General features: G+C 52.9%; 1 protein-coding gene across 3 annotated transcripts in view; it reads right to left on the reverse strand.

Moving 5' to 3' along the window:
* Window positions 1-531: 531 nt before the first annotated feature.
* gstz1 (glutathione S-transferase zeta 1) overlaps window positions 532-21,622 on the reverse strand; it is a 39,428-nt gene continuing 18,337 nt past the window's right edge. For 2 of the 3 annotated variants that reach the window (XM_038821967.1, XM_038821948.1), the window contains 4 exons: window positions 13,468-13,519; window positions 8,735-8,802; window positions 8,181-8,261; window positions 532-678 (listed from right to left, as the gene is read on the reverse strand). In XM_038821967.1, the coding sequence (XP_038677895.1) occupies window positions 547-678; window positions 8,181-8,261; window positions 8,735-8,802; window positions 13,468-13,519 (333 nt within the window). In that variant the 3' untranslated portion in view covers window positions 532-546. Of the gene's footprint in view, window positions 679-8,180; window positions 8,262-8,734; window positions 8,803-13,467; window positions 13,520-13,676; window positions 13,771-21,622 lie in introns of those variants that run through there. The other variant, XM_038821957.1, reaches the window with a different exon arrangement.

Consider the following 21,622-nt stretch of genomic DNA (forward strand, 5'->3'; position numbering starts at 1 on the left):
TTGCAGTGAGCTGGATCTGCTGTGATCTCTGCCAGGAAAGACTATCTCTGAATCATTTGGGTGATTTAAACTCATAATAGTAATGGCTTTACCCTGATGTGTTTCTGTTTAAAGGTGTTAAGTCTTTTGGAGGTTTGAAGGAACATTTTGAGGGATTATTTAATGTTGTATTATTTTCGGGGTTATCTTTGAAGTAAGGGGTGTTAAGGGATCCAATGTTTATTTAAAAAGGTTAAGTTGAATTCATGGAATAAACATTGTTTTGTGTTTAAAAACCCACGTGTCCATAATTGTAATACCACACCTGGGGGACAAGCCGTGTGCTTCAAAAGCAACAATACATTAAAGGGAGAGGTTGGTTGAACTCCATGATACATTTTGGGGTTCTGAAAACGCCCGCTCACATGACAAATCGCACAGATGAACCTGCCGTCCTGCATACGATAGAGAGCACGAGGCATTCACCAGAAACGGGAACGAGTGACTGGTCAAGGGGAAGCCCTAATTCAACATGAGACCCAAAAAATTGGATTCTGCAACCAAAGGTCATACCTGCAGAGGCTGAATGCCGGATGTGATGTGATCGGAAATCATCCGGACTTGGGCACGTTTCTTGCTATCCTCAGGGAGCAGTCGTGGTCCGGGTCTGGTCTCATCCAGATACTGGATTATCGCCAGCTAGCACCAGGAGAGAAAGTTACTGCTCAAACCAAATAACAGTAATGAAAACAACTACAAACTGATAAACCTTCCCCAATTATATAAATAAAGATACTTGGGAATATTAGAATCCCAGAGCAGACCCAATAGGGGCTCGGAAACTGGACTGAACCCCAGTATTTTAGTTTTTTTTATAAGACTGTGCGGAAAGAATTCTTTGTTCCAGGACTGATTGCACCAAGAAACAGGGATTTGGTATTTAACATTGTTTTTTGTTATGAATACAATATTAAACTCTTTAATTTTACAACCGGAAAGAACAGCTTAAACACTGCTATTCAATTTAATTTCCAGGATGTGGGAGTTGCTGGTTAGATCAGCATTTACTGCCCATCCCTATTTGCCCTTCAGAAGGTGATGGTGAGCTGGCTTTTTAAAAAAAATTTAGACAACCCAATTATTATTTTTTCTAATTAAGGGTCAATTTAGCGTAGCCAATCTGCCTAACCTGCACATTGTGGGGGTGGAACCCACGCAAACACGGGGAGAATGTGCAAACTCCACACAGATAGTGACCCAGGACCGGATTCGAACCCGGGTCCTCAGCGCCGCAGTCCCAGTGCTAACCACTGCGCCATATTACGCCCATATGAGCTTCCTTTTTGAACCGCTGCAGTCCACATGGTGTAGGTACACCCACTGTGCTGTTAGGGAGGGAGTTCCAGGATGTTGCCCCAGTGACAGTGGAGGAACGGCGATATATTTCCCAGTCAGGGTGGGGAGTGACTTGGAGGGGAACCTCCAGGTGGTGGGGTTCCCAGGTATCTGCTGCTCTTGTCCTTCTAGATGGTCGAGGTTGTGGGTTTGGAAGGTGCTGCCGAAGGAGCCTTGGTGAGTTACTGCAGTGCATCTTGTAGATCAGGGTTTTTCAAACTGCGAGTCACAACTCGTGAGGGGGTGTCAGGAGGATGACGGACCAATCGGTCACGGCAATCCCGATCGCGAGACAAGTGCCCAACGGCCACGACTGGCTTTTAAGAATGCCGGCCGTGACTCCCGGCTGCAGCATGGCTCAGGATAGTGGGAATGAATTTAAATGAACCTTCCCACCCCCACTACCAAGACCACCATGTCTGAGGCGGAGATGAAGGTGATGGAGGCCCACCGTGAGCACCAGGCCAGGATCACCTGCTGAATGATACAGGAACGAAAGAGAAAATGCTGGAAAATCTCAGCAGGTCTGGCAGCATCTGTAGGGAGAGAAAAGACCTAACGTTTCGAGTCCGATGACTCTTTGTCAAAGATACAGGAAGCTGGCAGACGTTGTCAGCAATCTGGAACAGTCCTGCTTCAAGACAAGAAACAGAAAAACTACTGTGTCGTCTGCCAGGAGCTGGATTCTGACGTGACCCAGCTTTGAGCCCACAAGAGGCCCTGTCTCAAGCGAGGGAGCGACAGCATGTTTTCAGTGGTCATGAGGAGCCGCTCCCCTTCCGCTCTCTCCGGATATTTCCGCCGCACTCGCACCATCCAAGGGGGCCGTTCTGCAGAAGCTCACGTGAGCCAACAGCAAGTTGGTGCCGGCCTAGTCCATGGAGTACGGCAGATAGCTCTGCACCTTGCTCAGGAACTGTGGTGACTCCCTGCATAGACTGAAGCAGCTGCAATAGTCACATGGCCAGGGGAGGGGGTGAAGCGGCTGGCGTAGTCACACACTGGGGGGAGGGGGGGTGAAGCAGCTGCAATAGTCACAGGGCCAGGGGAGGGGGTGAAGCGTCTGGCGTAGTCACACACTGGGGGGGGGGGGGGGTGAAGCAGCTGGCGTAGTCACAGGGCCAGGGGAGGGGGTGAAGCGGCTGGCGTAGTCATACGGCCAGGGGAGGGGGTGAAGCAGCTGGCGTAGTCACACGCCGGGGGGAGGGGGTGAAGCGGCTGGCGTAGTCACACACTGGGGGGAGGGGGGGTGAAGCGGCTGGCGTAGTCACACAGCCAGGGGAGGGGGTGAAGCAGCTGGCGTAGTCACATGGCCAGAGGAGGGGGTGAAGCAGCTGGCGTAGTCACACGCCGGGGGGAGGGGGTGAAGCAGCTGGCGTAGTCACATGCGGGGGGACAGGGTGAAGCGGCTGGCGTAGTCACACGCTGGGGGAGGGGGTGAAGCGGCTGGCATAGTCACATGCCGGGGTGAGGGGGTGAAGCAGCTGCAATAGTCACAGGGCCAGGGGAGGGGGTGAAGCGGCTGGCGTAGTCACACGCCGGGGGGAGGGTGAAGGAGCTGGCGTGGTCACACGCCGGGTGGAGGGGGTGAAGCAGCTGGCGTAGTCACACGCCGGGGGGAGGGGGTGAAGCGGCTGGCGTAGTCACACGCCGGGGGGAGGGGGTGAAGCAGCTGGCGTAGTCACACGCCGGGGGGAGGGGGTGAAGCAGCTGGCGTAGTCACACGCCGGGGGGAGGGGGTGAAGCAGCTGGCGTAGTCACATGCCGGGGGGAGGGGGTGAAGCAGCTGGCGTAGTCACAGGCCGGGGGGAGGGGGGTGAAGCAGCTGGCGTAGTCACACGCCGGGGGGAGGGGGTGAAGCAGCTGGCGTAGTCACATGCCGGGGGGAGGGGGTGAAGCAGCTGGCGTAGTCACACGCCGGGAGGAGGGGGTGAAGCGGCTGGCGTAGTCACACAGCCAGGGGAGCGGGTGAAGCGGCTGGTGTAGTCACACACTGGGGGGGGGGGGGGGGTGAAGCGGCTGGCGTAGACACACAGCCAGGGGAGGGGGTGAAGCAGCTGCAATAGTCACACGCTGGGGGGAGGGGGGTGAAGTGTCTGGCGTAGTCACACACTGGGGGGAGGGGGGTGAAGCGGCTGGCGTAGTCACACACTGGGGGGAGGGGGGTGAAGCGGCTGGCGTAGTCAAACACTGGGGGGAGGGGGTGAAGCAGCTGGCATAGTCACTAGCGGGGGGGGTGAAGCGGCTGGCGTAGTCACACACTGGGGGGAGGGGTGAAGCGTCTGGCGTAGTCAAACACTGGGGGGAGGGGGTGAGGCGTCTGGCGTAGTCACACGCCGGGGAGGGGGTGAAGCAGCTGGCGTAGTCACACGCTGGGGGGAGGGGGTGAAGCGGCTGGCGTCACACGCCGGGGGGAGGGGGTGAAGCGGCTGGCGTAGTCACACGCTGGGGGGGTGGGGGTGAAGCGGCTAGCGTAGTCACACGCTGGGGGGACAGGGTGAAGTGGCTGGCGTAGTCACACGCTGGGGGAGGGGGTGAAGCGGCTGGCGTAGTCACGCACTGGGGGGTGGGGGTGAAAGAGCTGGCGTACTCACACGCCGGGGGAGGGGTGAAGCGGCTGGCGTAGTCACACGCCGGGGTGACAGGGTGAAGCGGCTGGCGTAGTCACACGCCGGGGGGAGGGGGGTGAAGCAGCTGGCGTAGTCACACGCCGGGGGGAGGGGTGAAGGAGCTGGCGTAGTCACACGCCGGGGGGAGGGGGTGAAGCAGCTGGCGTAGTCACACGCCGGGGGGAGGGGTGAAGCGGCTGGTGTAGTCACATGCCGGGGGGAGGGGGTGAAGCGGCTGGCGTAATCACACACTGGGGGGAGGGGGGGTGAAGCGGCTGGCGTAGTCACACGCCGGGGGGAGGGGGTGAAGCAGCTGGCGTAGTCACACGCCGGGGGGAGGGGGTGAAGCGGCTGGTGTAGTCACACACTTGGGGGAGGGGGTGAAGCGGCTGGCGTAGACACACGCTGGGGGGAGGGGGTGAAGCGGCTGGCGTAGTCACATGCCGGGGGGGAGGGGGTGAAGCGGCTGGCGTGGTCACACGCTGGGGGGTGGGGGTGAAGCGGCTGGCGTAGTCACACACTGGGGGGAGAGGGGGTGAAGCAGCTGGCGTAGTCACACGCAGGGGGAGGGGGTGAAGCGGCTGGTGTAGTCACACGCTGGGGGGTGTGGTTAGGAGGCTGGATTAGACACAAGCTGGGGGTGGTTTGGGTGGCGTAGTGACACCCCCAGGGGAGGACGGTTATGGGATGGGGACTCAGATACTGGACTCAGTGCCTCTGCCTCCATCGTAGCTGCTTTGACCATCTAACTCCCTCCACCATATTGTGCCCAGTTGGAGAGCTAATGGAGCCTCGATTGCCAAGGTGGCATTTAGCAGGTAAAAGGCTTCAATCCACCCGGCTTTGAATAGGGCTGGTGTGAGCTGTACATTGAGGTACAGGGCTGGTGTGAGCTGTAGGGCTGGTGTGAGCTGTAGGGCTGGTGTGAGCTGTAGGGCTGGTGTGAGCTGTAGGGCGGGTGTGAGCTGTAGGGCGGGTGTGAGCTGTAGGGCGGGTGTGAGCTGTAGGGCTGGTGTGAGCTGTAGGGCTGGTGTGAGCTGTAGGGCTGGTGTGAGCTGTAGGGCTGGTGTGAGCTGTAGGGCTGGTGTGAGCTGTAGGGCTGGTGTGAGCTGTAGGGCTGGTGTGAGCTGTAGGGCTGGTGTGAGCTGTAGGGCGGGTGTGAGCTGTAGGGCGGGTGTGAGCTGTAGGGCTGGTGTGAGCTGTAGGGCTGGTGTGAGCTGTAGGGCTGGTGTGAGCTGTAGGGCTGGTGTGAGCTGTAGGGCTGGTGTGAGCTGTAGGGCTGGTGTGAGCTGTAGGGCTGGTGTGAGCTGTAGGGCTGGTGTGAGCTGTACACTGAGGTACAGGGCTGGTGTGAGTGAGATACAGAGGTACAGGGCCTCTGGTGAACAGCCTACTGAGAAGAAACTGAAATCAATCAGGGACGAAGCAATATAAAGATGATTTCCTGAGATCCGGCTTTGTTAATTATATCAATGCCAATCAGGATGCAAAGCCTATGTGTGTTATATTCAGGGAAGTACTGGCAATTTGAATGGCGAGTTTGAGGACAAACCTCTTGATTTTTTTCAAAGAATGCAGCGAGAATTTAAATCGTCAGCTGAAATCCTTCTCAGAAAAGTAACATTGAATGACAAAGCAATGAGATTGTGAGGACCAAGCAGGCACACTGCCGTGTTAAAGGTAAGCGAAAATTGTGGGTCGCAAAGGTCAGCCGGCAAGGGTCGCGAAGGTCGGCCGGCGAGGGTCGCGAAGGTCGACTGGCGAGGGTCGGCCGGTGTGGGTCGCGAAGGTCGGCCAGCGAGGGTCACGAAGGTCGGCTGGCGAGGGTCGCGAAGGTCGGCCGGCGAGGGTCGGCCAGCGAGGGTCGCGAGGGTCGGCCGGCGAGGGTCGCGAGGGTCGGCTGGCGAGGGTCGCGAAGGTCGGCCGGCGAGGGTCGGCCAGCGAGGGTCGCGAAGGTCGGTCGCGAGGGTCGGCTGGCGAGGGTCGCGAAGGTCGGCCGGCGAGGGTCGGCCAGCGAGGGTCGCGAAGGTCGGCCGGCGAGGGTCGGCCAGCGAGGGTCGCGAAGGTCGGCCGGCGAGGGTCGCGAGGGTCGGCCGGCGAGGGTCGCGAGGGTCGGCTGGCGAGGGTCGCGAAGGTCGGCCGGCGAGGGTCGGCCGGCGCGGGTCGCGAAGGTCGGCCGGCGAGGGTCGCGAGGGTCGGCTGGCGAGGGTCGCGAAGGTCGGCCGGCGAGGGTCGGCCAGCGAGGGTCGCGAAGGTCGGCCAGCGAGGGTCGCGAAGGTCGGCCAGCGAGGGTCGCGAAGGTCGGCCGGCGAGGGTCGGCCAGCGAGGGTCGCGAAGGTCGGCCAGCGAGGGTCGGCCGGCGAGGGTCGCGAGGGTCGGCTGGCGAGGGTCGCGAAGGTCGGCCGGCGAGGGTCGGCCGGCGAGGGTCGCGAAGGTCGGCCGGCGAGGGTCGCGAGGGTCGGCTGGCGAGGGTCGCGAAGGTCGGCCGGCGAGGGTCGGCCAGCGAGGGTCGCGAAGGTCGGCCAGCGAGGGTCGCGAAGGTCGGCCAGCGAGGGTCGCGAAGGTCGGCCAGCGAGGGTCGCGAAGGTCGGCCGGCGAGGGTCGCGAAGGTCTGCCGGCTGGTAAAAGTGGGTCCCAAGAAAAAGAGTTTGAAAATCACTGTTGTAGGAGGCATACTCGGCTGCCTCTGTTCATTGGAGGTGGAGGGATTGAATGTTTGTGGAATGGGTAGAAATCAAGTGGACTGCTTTGTCCTGGGTGGAGTCGAGCTTCTTGGAGTGTTCTTGAAGGAGCCAAGAGCACCAGCATCGAGGCCATGATCATCCGAATCCAACTCCACTGGGCCGGTCATGTGCTTCGAATGTCAGAGTCCTGACTGTCAAAGCAAATCATCTTCGCCCAGCTCAAGGAAGGAGGACAATGGAAGCGCTTCAAAGACACCCTGAAGGCTTATTCAAGAAATGTAACATAGATGTCAACGTCTGGGGGATCCTTGCTCAGAAAAGATTTACTTGGAGGAACTTTCTGATTAATGGGACACAATTCTTCGAGGACACCTGACAGCAAAAGAAGGCCCGGAAAAGGAACCAGAAAATGGAATATCAGCGATCTGGAGTCCAAGGACTGATCCCACCCCACCCGGCTCTAGGATTAGGCTCATCAGCCACACCCACAGACCCATGACCAGTTAGCAAGTGATTGCCGAAGAAGACAAGTTGTAAAGAGTTGAGGGCCCAGCACTGATTCCTATGGCACACCACTGGTAAATTCGCGCTAACGAGAAAATGACCTACTCTCTAGTTTCCTGTTAGTTAGCCAATCTTCTATCCATGTCAATATGCTGTCCCTACACCATGAGCTTTTATTTTTCCACAATAACCTTTGATATGGCACTTTATTAAATGCCTTCTGAAATTCTATGGGCAGCATAATCAAAGATCCCTCCCACCCGGCTTACTCACTCTTCCAACTTCTTCCATCGGGCAGGAGATACAGAAGTCTGAGAACACGCACGAACAGACTCAAAAACAGCTTCTTCCCCACTGTCACCAGACTCCTAAACGACCCTGTTGTGGACTGACCTCATTAACACTACACCCTGTACGCTTCATCCAATGCCCGTGTTGTATATCTTGTGTTGCCCTATTAAATATTTTCTTTTATTCCCTTTTCTTCCCATGTATTTAATGATTTGTTGAGCTGCCCGCAGAAAAATACTTTTCACTGTACCTCGGTACACGTGACAATAAAATAAATCCAATCAAATCCATGTTACTTCTTCAAAAATTTGAATAGATTCGTTAAACCTAATTCCCCTTTTAAAAAGCCATGAAGCTTTTTTCGAAAAGGTACCATGGGTTGAATGGTCTCTTGTGCTGTAACATTCTACGATTCTAACATGATCAAATTTACTGCATTTTGTGGGATCTTGCAAAATGGTTAATATTTGTCGAAATTGACTGTACCTAAGCCGATTGAGACCCCCAATCTAGAGTCAGTTATGTGCTGCCAATGATTGCTTTAAACTTGGATGCAGCCATTTTTGTTGAGTACAAGACCGGCCAAATTCCAAATTGAATATTTACACAGCCAGGAAGAGGCCTTGGAATCCTGATCCCGGCTAACAACTGGAAAATATTAATCAGTAACAGAAAATGAAGTTGTCTCTGCTTCCACACAAAAAACAAACAAGCTTACCGACTGCGAGATAGTAATCCCATCAATAGAGAGAGCTGGAACCTGCTTCATGGGATTAAGGGCCTTAAAAGAATTGGCATGCTGCAGAGAGGAGACGGTGATTAAAATGCCATTTAACAAAGATAATCTAACAGTGTTAACACTCCCAGTACACTCTGAATTTGGCAGGATAGAGTTGGGGCTGGCTGCAGGTGTACAGACTGTCCTCTCCCCATCCCCTATGTCATCCTCCCTCTCCTCAGGCTCTCTTGCTCAGATACCAAATCTCAGCACAAGATAGTTCAGAAAAGGGAGGGCAGAAGTGGATGTTCCACACACTCCTGAAAGTTTGTACAGTTAACCGACATTTAAAATTATTTATAATAGATATAAAACATAGCTGTTATAACATGGCTGTCATAACACCACTGGGTCTGATAATACATTCAGAATTTTCTGAAACAAATAAATGATGTTTTGAGAGCTGAATTCTTGGTGGATGGCAGTGGGAACTCCAATGGCACAGTATCATGACAGGTAAACGGCAGATTCCATGGAAAAGGCTGAAAATGTACCTGTTGCCCTCCACCTTTAACCAGATTGACAGGAACCTGGTCATATGCAATTCCTTTGAAAGCAAGAGCTGAGTGTTTGGGGAGAGACAGGAGGAAAATACATTTTAGAAACTCTCCAAATACAACAAATAAGAAATTACACTTCAATTCCAACCATCACAGAACACGAACACCCCCCCCCCCCCCCCCCCATACACACACACCCTCATATCCCCCCTCACACCACCACCACCCCTCACACTCACACCACCACCCCTCACACTTACACACACACCACCACCCCTGACACTCACACCACCACCCCTGACACTCACACACCACCACCCCTCACACTCACACACACACCACCACCCCTCACACTCACACCACCACCCCTCACACTCACACACACCCTCATATCCCCCCCATACACCACCACCCCTCACACTCACACATACACATACACCACCACCCCTCACACTCACACACACACCACCACCCCTCACACTCACACCACCACCCCTGACACTCACACACACACCACCACCCCTCACACTTACACACACCACCACCCCTCACACTCACACCACCACCCCTCACACTCACACACACACCACCACCCCTCACACTCACACATACACCACCACCCCTCACACTCACACAACCCCTCACACTCACACATACACATACACCACCACCCCTCACACTCACACCACCACCCCTCACACTCACACACACACCACCACCCCTCACACTCACACCACCACCCCTCACACTCACACACACACCACCCCTCACACTCACACCACCACCCCTGACACTCACACACCACCACCCCTCACACTCACACATACACCACCACCCCTCACACATACACATACACCACCACCCCTCACACTCACACATACACCACCACCCCTCACACTCACACATACACCACCACCCCTCACACTCACACATACACCACCACCCCTCACACTCACACATACACCACCACCCCTCACACTCACACATACACCACCACCCCTCACACTCACACCACCACCCCTCACACTCACACATACACCATCACCCCTCACACTCACACATACACCACCACCCTCACACTCACACTCACACCACCACCCCTCACACTCACACATATACCACCGCCCCTCACACTCACACATACACCACCACCCCTCACACTCACACATACACCACCACCCCTCACACTCACACATACACCACCAACCCTCACACTCACACATACACCACCACCCTCACACTCACACATACACCACCACCCCTCACACTCACACATACACCACCACCCCTCACACTCACACATACACCACCAACCCTCACACTCACACATACACCACCACCCTCACACTCACACATACACCACCACCCCTCACACTCACACATACACCACCACCCCTCACACTCACACATACACCACCAACCCTCACACTCACACATACACCACCACCCCTACACTCACACATACACCACCACCCCTCACACTCACACATACACCACCACCCTCACACTCACAAATACACCACCACCCCTCACACTCACACATACACCACCACACCCTCACACTCACACATACACCACACCCCTCACACTCACACATACACCATCAACCCCTCACACTCCCACCACCACCCCTCACACTTCACACATACACCCCACCACCCCTCACACTCACACATACACCACACCCCTCAACTCACACATACACCACCCACCCTCGCACCACAACAAACACCACCACCCCTCACACATACACCACCCACCCCTCACACTCACACATACACCATCACCCCTCACACTCACACCACCACCCCTCACACTCACACATACACACACCCCACCCTCACACTCACACATACACCACCACCCCTCACCCTCACACCATCACCCCTCACACATACACCATCACCCCTCACACTCACACATACACCACCACCCCTCACACTCACACATACACCACCACCCTCACACTCACACATACACCACCCCTCACACTTACACCACCACCCCTCACACCACCACCCCTCACACTTACACATACACCACCACCCCTCACACTTACACCACCACCCCTCACACTCACACATACACCACCACCCCTCACACTCACACATACACCACCACCCTCACACCACCACCCCTCACACTTACACATACACCACCACCCCTCACACTTACACCACCACCCCTCACACTCACACATACACCACCACCCCTCACACTCACACATACACCATCACCCCTCACACTCACACATACACCACCACCCTCACACTCACACATACACCACCACCCCTCACACTCACACATACACTACCCCTCACACTCACACATACACCACCACCCCTCACACATACACCACCACCCCTCACACATACACCACCACCCCTCACACTTACACCACCACCCCTCACACTCACACATACACCACCACCCCTCACCCTCACACATACACCACCCCTCACACTCACACATACACCACCCCTCACACATACACCATCACCCTCACACTCACACATACACCACCCCTCACACTCACACATACACCACCACCCCTCACACATACACCACCACCCCTCACACTCACACATACACCACCACCCCTCACACTCACACATACACCACCACCCTCACACTCAAACATACACCACCACCCCTCACCCTCACACATACACCATCACCCCTCACACTCACACATACACCACCACCCCACACACTCACACATACACCACCACCCCTCACACACACACATACACCACCGCCCCTCACACTCACACATACACCACCACCCTCACACTCACACATACACCATCACCCCTCACACTCACACATACACCACCACCCCTCACACATACACCATCACCCCTCACACTCACACATACACCACCACCCCACACTCTCACACATACACCACCACCCCTCACACTCACACATACACCACCGCCCCTCACATTCCCACATACACCACCGCCCCTCACACTCACACATACACCACCGCCCCTCACACTCACACATACACCATCACCCCTCACACTCACACATACACCACCACCCCACACACTCACACATACACCACCACCCCTCACACTCACACATACACCACCGCCCCTCACACTCACACATACACCACCACCCTCACACTCACACATACACCACCACCCCTCACACTCACACATACACCACCACCCCTCACACATACACCATCACCCCTCACACTCACACATACACGTCACCCCTCACACTCACACATACACCACCACCCTCACACTCACACATACACCATCACCCCTCACACTCACACATACACCACCACCCCTCACACTCACACCACCACCCCTCACACTCACACATACACCACCACCCCTCACACTCACACATACACCACCACCCCTCACACTCACACATACACCACCACCCCTCACACATACACCATCACCCCTCACACTCACACTTACACCATCACCCCTCACACATACACCACCACCCTCACACTCACACATACACCACCACCCCTCACACACACATACACCATCACCCCTCACACATACACCACCCCTCACACTCACACATACACCACCACCCCTCACACTCACACCACCACCCCTCACACTCACACATACACCACCACCCCTCACACTCACACCACCACCCCTCACACTCACACATAGACCACCACCCTCACACTCACACATACACCACCACCCCTCACACTCACACATACACCACCACCCCTCACACTCACACATACACCATCACCCCTCACACTTACACATATACCAACCACCCCTCACACTCACACATATACCATCACCCCTCACACTCACACATACACCACCACCCCTCACACTCACACATACACCACCACCCCTCACACTCACACATACACCATCACCCCTCACACTTACACATATACCACCACCCCTCACACTCACACATACACCACCACCCCTCACACTCACACATACACTACCACCCCTCACACTCACACATACACCACCCCTCACACTCACACATACACCATCACCCCTCACACTCACACATACACCATCACCCCTCACACTCACACATATACCATCACCCCTCACACTCACACATACACCATCACCCCTCACACTCACACATGCACCACCACCCCTCACACTCACACATACACCACCACCCCTCACACTCACACATACACCACCACCCCTCACACTCACACATACACCACCACCCCTCACACTCACACATACACCACCCCTCACACTCACACATACACCATCACCCCTCACACTCACACATACACCACCACCACCCCTCACACATACACCACCACCACCCCTCACACTCACGCATACACCATCACCCCTCACACTCACACATACACCATCACCCCTCACACTCACACATACACCACCACCCCTCCCACTCACACATACACCACCACCCCTCACACTCACACATACACCACCACCCCTCACACTCACACATACACCACCACCCCTCACACTCACACATACACCACCACCCCTCACACATACACCACCACCCCTCACACATACACCACCACCCCTCCCACTCACACATACACCATCACCCCTCACACTCACACATACACCATCACCCCTCACACTCACACATACACCACCACCCCTCACACTCACACATACACCATCTCCCCTCACACTTACACCACCACCCCTCACACACTCTACTGCAATTTCCAAACAGTCTTGTAGTCAGTTTCTCACCAATTCGTACTCTCCATGAGCAGGAACTCCTGAAGTATGTGTACAGCACAGGCTTGGAAAAGAAACAAGACAGAGGTAACAGTTAGAATCAAAGCCATCAACACGGAATCTGCACTGGCTCTTGCACAGACACACGCACAGACACACACACACACCCTGGCCCTGCATTGCTCCAATAATTATGCTGTCACTGCTCTCCAGATACTAACTTTAGATGTTGATGCCATGTTCCTACTGCTCTCGAGTGGCTGGTCATCAACTCTCTCCGCCCTCTTAAAGACACAAATATGATTGTGCAAACAAAATTAGAATGAGGACTGGGGGAGGGGGGGGGGGGGTATGACATGAGAACCAACCAATCAACCAGCCCAAAGTCCTCTGCCTCTGCACCCCTGATATTTGTTGGATGACGAGAAATCTTCCACTAGTCACTGATAGATTAAATGTAAGCAACTGAAGACAGGAACAGAAACTTTGGAATGTACAATAATAATCATCTTTATTAGTGTCACAAGTAGGCTTACATTAACACTGCAATGAAGTTACTATGAAAAGCCCCTAGTCGCCACATTCCGGCGCCTGTTCGGGTACACAGAGAGAGAATTCAGAATGTCCAATTCACCTAACAGCACGTCTTTCGGGACTTGTCAAAGGGAACCGGAGCACCCGGAGGAAACCCACGCAGACACGGGGAGAACGTGCAGACTCCACACAGACAGTGACCCAAGCCGGGAACCGAACCTGTGTCTCTGGCACTGTGAAGCAACAGTGCTAACCACTGCTACGTGCTACCCAACCATATCAGATTGTAGTCTCGCCGGGGGCCGGCATCAATCCCGCCGTGTCCCGAATTCTCCGGCACCGGAGAATCGGCTGGGGCGGGAATTGCTCCACGGTGGTCGGAGTGCCCCCCACCCGGCGATTCTCCGGCCCGCGATGGGCCGAAGTCCCGCCGCTGTCATGCTTCTCCCACCGGCGTGGATCAAACCACCTACATTACCAGCGGGAGCAGGCAGCGTGGGCGGGCTCCGGGGTCCTGGGGGGGGGGGAGACGCAGGGCGATCTGGCCCCGGGGGGTGCCCCCGTGGTGGCCTGGCCCGCGATCGGGGCCCACCGATCGGTGGGCTGGCCTGTGCCGTGGGGGCATTCTTTTCCTTCCGCCATCGTCATAATCTTCACCATGGCGGAGGCGGAAGTGACCCCCTCCCCTGCGCATGTGCAGGGATGACGTCAGCAGCCGCTGACGCTCCGCGCATGCGTGGACTTCCGCCGGCCGGCGTGGCACCAAAGGCCTTCCACGCCAGCCGGCGGAGCGCCAACCACTCCAGCGCGGGCCTAGCCCCTCAATGTGAGGGCTTGGCCCCTAAAGGTGCGGAGACGTCCGCACCTTTGGGGCAGCTCGACGCCGGAGCAGTTCACGCCACTCCATCACGCCAGGACCCCCCACCCCGCCGGGTAGGGGAGAATCCCGGCCCCAGTCAACATGGATCAGACTCATGGTTGAATGGATATGGAGTCAGAGAATTAAGATCATGTTCCTGTGAAAGATAAATACCAGCAGGGTCTGGTTGGAGCCAATAGCCTGTGTCCATGCTACATTTTCTAATTGATAACATTTTTAAGGCAGTGCTTGATAGATTCTTCATTAACAAGAGGGTGAAAGGTTAATGGGGGATCGGCAGGAATGGGAAGTTGAACTTACAATCAGATTGGCCTCTATATTCCTGAATGGTGGAGCAGGCTTGAGGGGCCGATTGGCCTCCTCCTGTTCCTACTTCAGTAACTCTCTCACTGAAACCCATCCCTCTGGTTCCCTAGCTGTGCAATGACTTGTGACCTTCAACCAGACAGCAAAGACAAAGCTCACGTATGTACTGTAAGCAAACAAACCCTCCTACATGAGATGTAACAACTGCAAAAAATGGTCATTTCAGTTAAAGAAATAGAGTTTTGAAAATTCACAGAATCTGGGGAGAGTCAGTTTAAATGGAGCCCTCTTCAGTTTGTAAGAGACACGGGAACAGGAGGAAACCATTCAGCCCCTCACGCCCTGCTCCGTAAATCAATTTGATGAAATGAAATGAATGAAAATCGCTTATTGTCACGAGTAGGCTTCAATTAAGTTACTGTGAAAAGCCCCTAGTATCTTATATCCCTCAAGCGCCCTGTCTGAACCTTGTTTCCTCAGCCTTATGAAAAATGAAAATCACTTATTGTCATGAGTAGGCTTCAATTGAAGTTACTGTGAAAAGCCCCTAGTCGCCACATTCCGGCACCTGTTTGGGAGGCTGGTACGGGAATTGAACCGTGCTGCTGGCCTGCTTGGTCTGCTTTAAAAGCCAGCGATTTAGCCCAGTGTGCTAACCAGCCCCTGGCTGGTTAATCGGCTAACCGGTATCTCAACTTCAAGAACCTGACTTTGTGGTGTCCCTCAATACACTTACTGAACAATAACCCCCCCCCCCCCCCCCCAGCATCCACAGTGTCCCTCAATACACTTACTGAACAATAAACCCCCCCACCCCCAGCATCCACAGTGTCCCTCAATACACTTACTGAACAATAATCCCCCCCCCCCAGCATCCACAGTGTCCTTCAATACACTGACTGAACAATAATCCCCCCTCCCCAGCATCCACAGTGTCCCTCAACACACTCTATGTCCCCTTGCCATGATTCCCCTCCCAGAGAAAATAGTTTCTCCAGATCTACTTCATCAAATCCTAAGGAATACAGGCTAGTTGATGCGACTTAACCCCTCTAGCCCCAATATCTGCTGGGGAATCTGTGCTGTATCCCTAAATATCTCCTTTCTGAGGGGCCGTGCCCAGAGCTGACTGCAATTTATCTGCAGAAAGGAGTCTATCCGAGACACTGGACAGCTGAAGTCTCACAGCAAACATGCCAGACTGCTTCACAGGCACGGTGCAGGAACAATCGTGGAGGCAAATTAATTCTGACAATTACTATCTGTGACATGAAACCAGCTCTTCTCTTTTCCAAGTCTGCTCAACATTTCCACACTTGAACCAGTCAACTACAGATCAGTGCGTAAGTGTTGCAATAACACATGTCTTCCACTTGAGACCCTCAGTGCACTGTATAATGTGACTAACTGGAAAGCATGCTCAAGAATAATTCAGTTGCAATTTCATCAGGGCCGTTCCAGTATTCTGACTCTTGTTTTGAAGCCCATCACTTTCCCGTTACCAAACCAGTTTACCAGAAGGCGGCATTTTGCCCATCCTTCCAGTGGCAGCAATTGGCTAAAGGAATCCAAAGCTAATCCCACTGCCTCACCTTCTGTGACTTCACGGTCCTTTCTTGAGTGGCACGGTAGCACAGCAGTTAGCACTGTTGCTTCACAGCGCCAGGGTCCCGGGTTGGATTCCCGGCTTGCAGAGTCTGTGCGGAGTCTGCACGTTCTCCCTGTGTCTGCGTGGGATCCTCCGGGTGCTCCGGTTTCCCCTCAAGTCCTGAAAGACGTGCTGTTGGGTAATTTGGACATTCTGAATTCTGACTCCGTGACCCGTACAAGCGCCGGAATGTGGCAACTAGGGGATTTTCACAGTAACTTCATTGCAGTGTTAATGTAAGTCTACTTGTGACAATAATAAAGATTATTATTAGTGGAAATGTTTTGTTTATTAAACGGTCAACAGTAACGAAGATTTGAAAATCAACTGCGTAACATTCCACATATCATACTAACCATTAAACAACAAGGAAACATCACTATATTGGCACCAATGCCATAAGACATAGGAACAGAATTAGGCCATTCGGCCCATCGAGTCTACTCCGCCATTCAATCATGGCTGATATGTTTCTCATCCCCATTCTCCTGCCTTCTTCCAATAACCCCTGAGCCCCTTATTAATCAAGAACCTATCTATCTGTCTTAAAGGCACTCAGTGATTTGGCCTCCACAGCCTTGTACAAAGCTGTATCAACTAATTTTCACAAAAAACACACACGCTGTCGCCCCTCACAGATTCCTCAAATGGAACGGAAGATAAGCCTGAGAATGTGTTATCAGGTCCAGAGCTTTGTAGAAATGATCTGTCCATCAATGTGTTATTTGTTCCACGTATCAGAGCCATTCTCTGTCCAGGAGCCGCAGCTGTGCAGGCCCCTCCCACACGGCCCAATCTCACCGCAACCAAATCCTGACATCCATATATTCCACTGGTGCTCAAGCTGCAGTTGAACAGCCTTGACGCCCAGCGCGTTTAACCCGCGAGGACGTGCCAGTTACACACAGCACTCACCACACCAGCAACGCAAGCAGCAGCAATCTGCAAAAGCATTTCTTCAACAGTGGCATCAGGTGGCCCGTTTTGGACAATGTTGCACACCAGGCCCCACAGTGTTTTCTTGCTACAAACCGGATTGCCTTCTGGACTCCTACGTCCCCCTGAGCCCAGTGCTCCAGGACCCAGGTATCTTAGAAAAAAATCTTCCTTTTTTTCCGGCTACAGAAAAGGAAGGAAGTAGCATCAGCAGTCATCAGCAGGAGCAAGCAGCAAACACAACCTGCAGCTGTGAAGTAAGCCGGGATGTTCTCCTTAGAGCAGAAAAAGGTAAAGGGCAATTTAATAAAAGGTGTTGAGAATGATGAGGGTTTTTGAAGGTGTAAATAAGGAGAAATGGTTTCCACTGGCAGAGGGTGAGTAACCAGAGGACACAGATTTAGGTTAATTGGTAAAAACACCAGGAGGAAATGAGGATTTAGTTTTACATACTGAGCCTTGTGAGCTGGAATACCCTCTCTGAAAAGGTGATGGACACAGAAGAGAATTGAATATTCAAGAAGAAAATAATTGTAGGACTATGGGGAAGAAAAACAGGAGAGAGGGGCTAATTGGATAACTCTTTCAAAGGAACTACCACAGCACAGTGGGCTGATTTTATGATAATGGAAGGACCCAAAAATGCACACAGTGCCCTAAGTGGAGTCCAGCGACGTTCTGTACAAGTTTATTGCTTCCTTACTCTTTGTCCTTTTTTAAACTGAGTGATCTAGCCGTACTCACATCTTCAGTTGTGTATTTGAACCTCTTTTTGTTAATCCACATCCTCCAGAGGTTTTCCTATTGAGTTCAAAGCCCCATTTCTTGTTTCTTTCCCCCAATATGCATCACCTTACACTGATACACATTGTGTTGCATTTACAAATCTGCCTATCCCAATAACCAGTCCTAAAATCCTCCTCATTGTTTGACAACACTCCCACCAGTGTAGTCGTAGCAATCGGCCTAAGGACAGGTCATCTGCTCATTTCTCCACGCCTCGTAATCTTGCTCGAAGGAGCTTCCCGTTTTCAATTTTACGTTGTCTAACATCAGCATTCCCTTTCGCCCTCTTATTCTGCATCCCTCTAATATTCCTTCAATCACCTCCTTAGAATATGGCCAATCCAACAGTGTCACTTTTAGCTTGACAATATTCCCTGATGATCTTTCTTCCTCCACATCCCGAGATAGTCTTCATTGCTTTTATGTTCTCTGTATCTGACTCTATCCTTCTGTAGTCCTATTTCAGTCTTCGGGTGTCTGCTTTTCCATCGACCCCATAAAACAAGACATTCCAAATCATTATTCTCTTAACATCTCCACTCATCTTATGCTACCAATTCTTCGGTAGCGCAGTGGTTAGCACTGTTGCTTCACAGCGCCAGGGCCCCAGGCTCGATTCCTGGCTTATGTCACTGTCTGTGCGGACTCTGCACGTTCTCCCCGTGTCTGCGTGGGTTTCCTCCGGGTGCTCCGGTTTCCTCCCACAAGTCCCGAAAGACGTGCTTGTTAGGTGAATTGGACATTCTGAATTCTCCCTCTGTGTACCCGAACAGGGGCCGGAATGTGGCGACTAGGGGCTTTTCACAGTAACTGCATTGCAGTGTTAATGTAAGCCTACTTGTGACAATGATAAAGATTATTATTATTATATTTGGAGAATGGATTCTTTGTTATTTTCTAACTTGGATTTCTTTATGACAGCAAACATCTTCCCAGGTCCTGACAATCACGCTTCCTCTTCCAGTTGTCGAACGCCACACCCTTATTTATCCCAATTGTCAAAACTGGTTTTCAAAATATTTTATTGGAAGGATTTTCAAACATACAGAATGGAAACGAGCAAACAGTAAGTTAACCATGCACAAATGTCACTATCCCCACCGTACCAACCCCTCCTTTTACACCCAGCCTCCTCCACCCCCCCCCCCCCCACCCCAAAGACGTGCCTTAAAGAAGTCAATGAACAGCCTCCACTTTGTGCAGAATCCCTCCACTGCCTTTCCTATTGGAAACTTGATTTTGTTTCTCAGTGGAGGAATCCTGCCGAGTTGCTCTCCCATGCCTCCGCTTTTGGCAGCTCCGGGCCCCTCCAGCACAACCTCCCCACCCACACTCCGGATTCTCCAACAGCCCAAATATCACCACCCACTGGCTCGTCGCCACCTCCTCTCCCACGATCTTCGACATTACGTTCGCAAACTCATTCCAGAACCCCTCCAACTTTCGATATGCCCAAAGCAGATGTGGCATAGTGGTTAGTTCCACTGCTTCACAGCACCAGGGACCTGGGTTGGATTCACTCTGTAGTGTTTGTATGTTCTCTCCGTATCTGTGTGAGTTTCCTCTGGGTGCTCCGGTTTCCTCCCACAGTCCAAAGATGTGCAGGTTAGATGGACTGGCCATGATAAATTGCCCCTTAATGTCTAACGGTTTGATGGGGTTACAGGGATGGACAGGGGTCATGTTTCAGAGAGTCTGACAGACTTGTTTAGCCGAATGGCCTCCTTCTGCATTGGAGTGATTCTATGATATATGTGGACATGGTTCGCTGGACTCCCTGAAGACTACCCACACCTATCTTCCACCCCTGGAGAAAAATTACTCATTCTAGACCACGTCATGAGTCCTATGCACCACCTTAAATTGTACGAGACTCAACAACAAGTTTATCCTCCGCAGCGCCAAACTCCACACCCCGGCTTGCATCGCCCCTCCCAACTCCTCCTCCCACTGTGCCACACCTCCTCCACCAGAGTACCCTCCCTCCGGACCTCCTCCACCAGAGTACCCTCCCTCCGGACCTCCTCCACCAGAGTACCCTCCCTCCGGACCTCCTCCACCAGAGTACCCTCCCTCCGGACCTCCTCCACCAGAGTACCCTCCCTCCGGACCTCCTCGACCGGAGCACCCTCCCTCCGGACTTCCTCCACCGGAGCACCCTCCGTCCAGACTTCCTCCACCGGAGCCCCTCCCTCTCCCTCAGCTCCCCATATATATATGACACCTTGCCCTCACCCATCTCATCGTCAGACAGAAGCTTGTCCTGTAACACTGGAGGTGGCAGGTGCGGGAACGAACCCAACTCCTTCCTCAAGAAGTTCCTCACCTGGAGGTACCTGAACCCATTCCTCTTCGGCAGCGAGTACTTCAAAACTGTTTTATACTAATTATCATTCCCTAAGCTCTTATCAACAAATGATGATTTTAATTGCTGTACAGAAGTTAAAATTAGCGCAAAATATATAAAGAACACAAGTAAGGTCAGCACGAGTCCTTGGAGTACTCTATTTCTAGCTCTTCCCCAAACCAAGCTGGACCCACTTGCCCCAACTCCCTTACCTGTGGTTATCCAGCTTTCTATCGGAGCTATTACAATCCCTCTTACACCAGGTATTAAGATGTACCAAGCCAAATCTATTGCCTTCTGTAAATCCGTCTACTGCATTCCCTTTGTCAATCCAATCAGATACTTCTTCAAACAAACATTAATCAAACTGTTTAACAATTCAGTGTGAGATGTTCTTTGTTAACCACTGGATTTCCAAACCATTTCTATTTTGAATTAGGGATGGGTTTGCCTATAACCAAGATTAGACTACCTGACTCTTCACACTGCTTCTCCAGGGTTTCCACTGAGGCCTATGGAATCAAAAAACCCAACTCCCACGCAAGTTCTACCAGACTCATCTTTGCCTCCTGTCTTTGCTCTGGATGCAATTAGCACAAAAAAGTAGAATACTACAGTTGCTGGAAATCTGAAAATAGAAAATGCAGTTCAGGTCGCATCTATAGAGAGAAAGAATTAGCAAACAAACTATTTTTCCCTCCACAGATATTGCTGAGTATTACTCGCATTT

The sequence above is a fragment of the Scyliorhinus canicula genome, chromosome 2 (genome assembly GCF_902713615.1).
Source record: "Scyliorhinus canicula chromosome 2, sScyCan1.1, whole genome shotgun sequence".
Taxonomy (NCBI): Eukaryota; Metazoa; Chordata; class Chondrichthyes; order Carcharhiniformes; family Scyliorhinidae; genus Scyliorhinus; species Scyliorhinus canicula.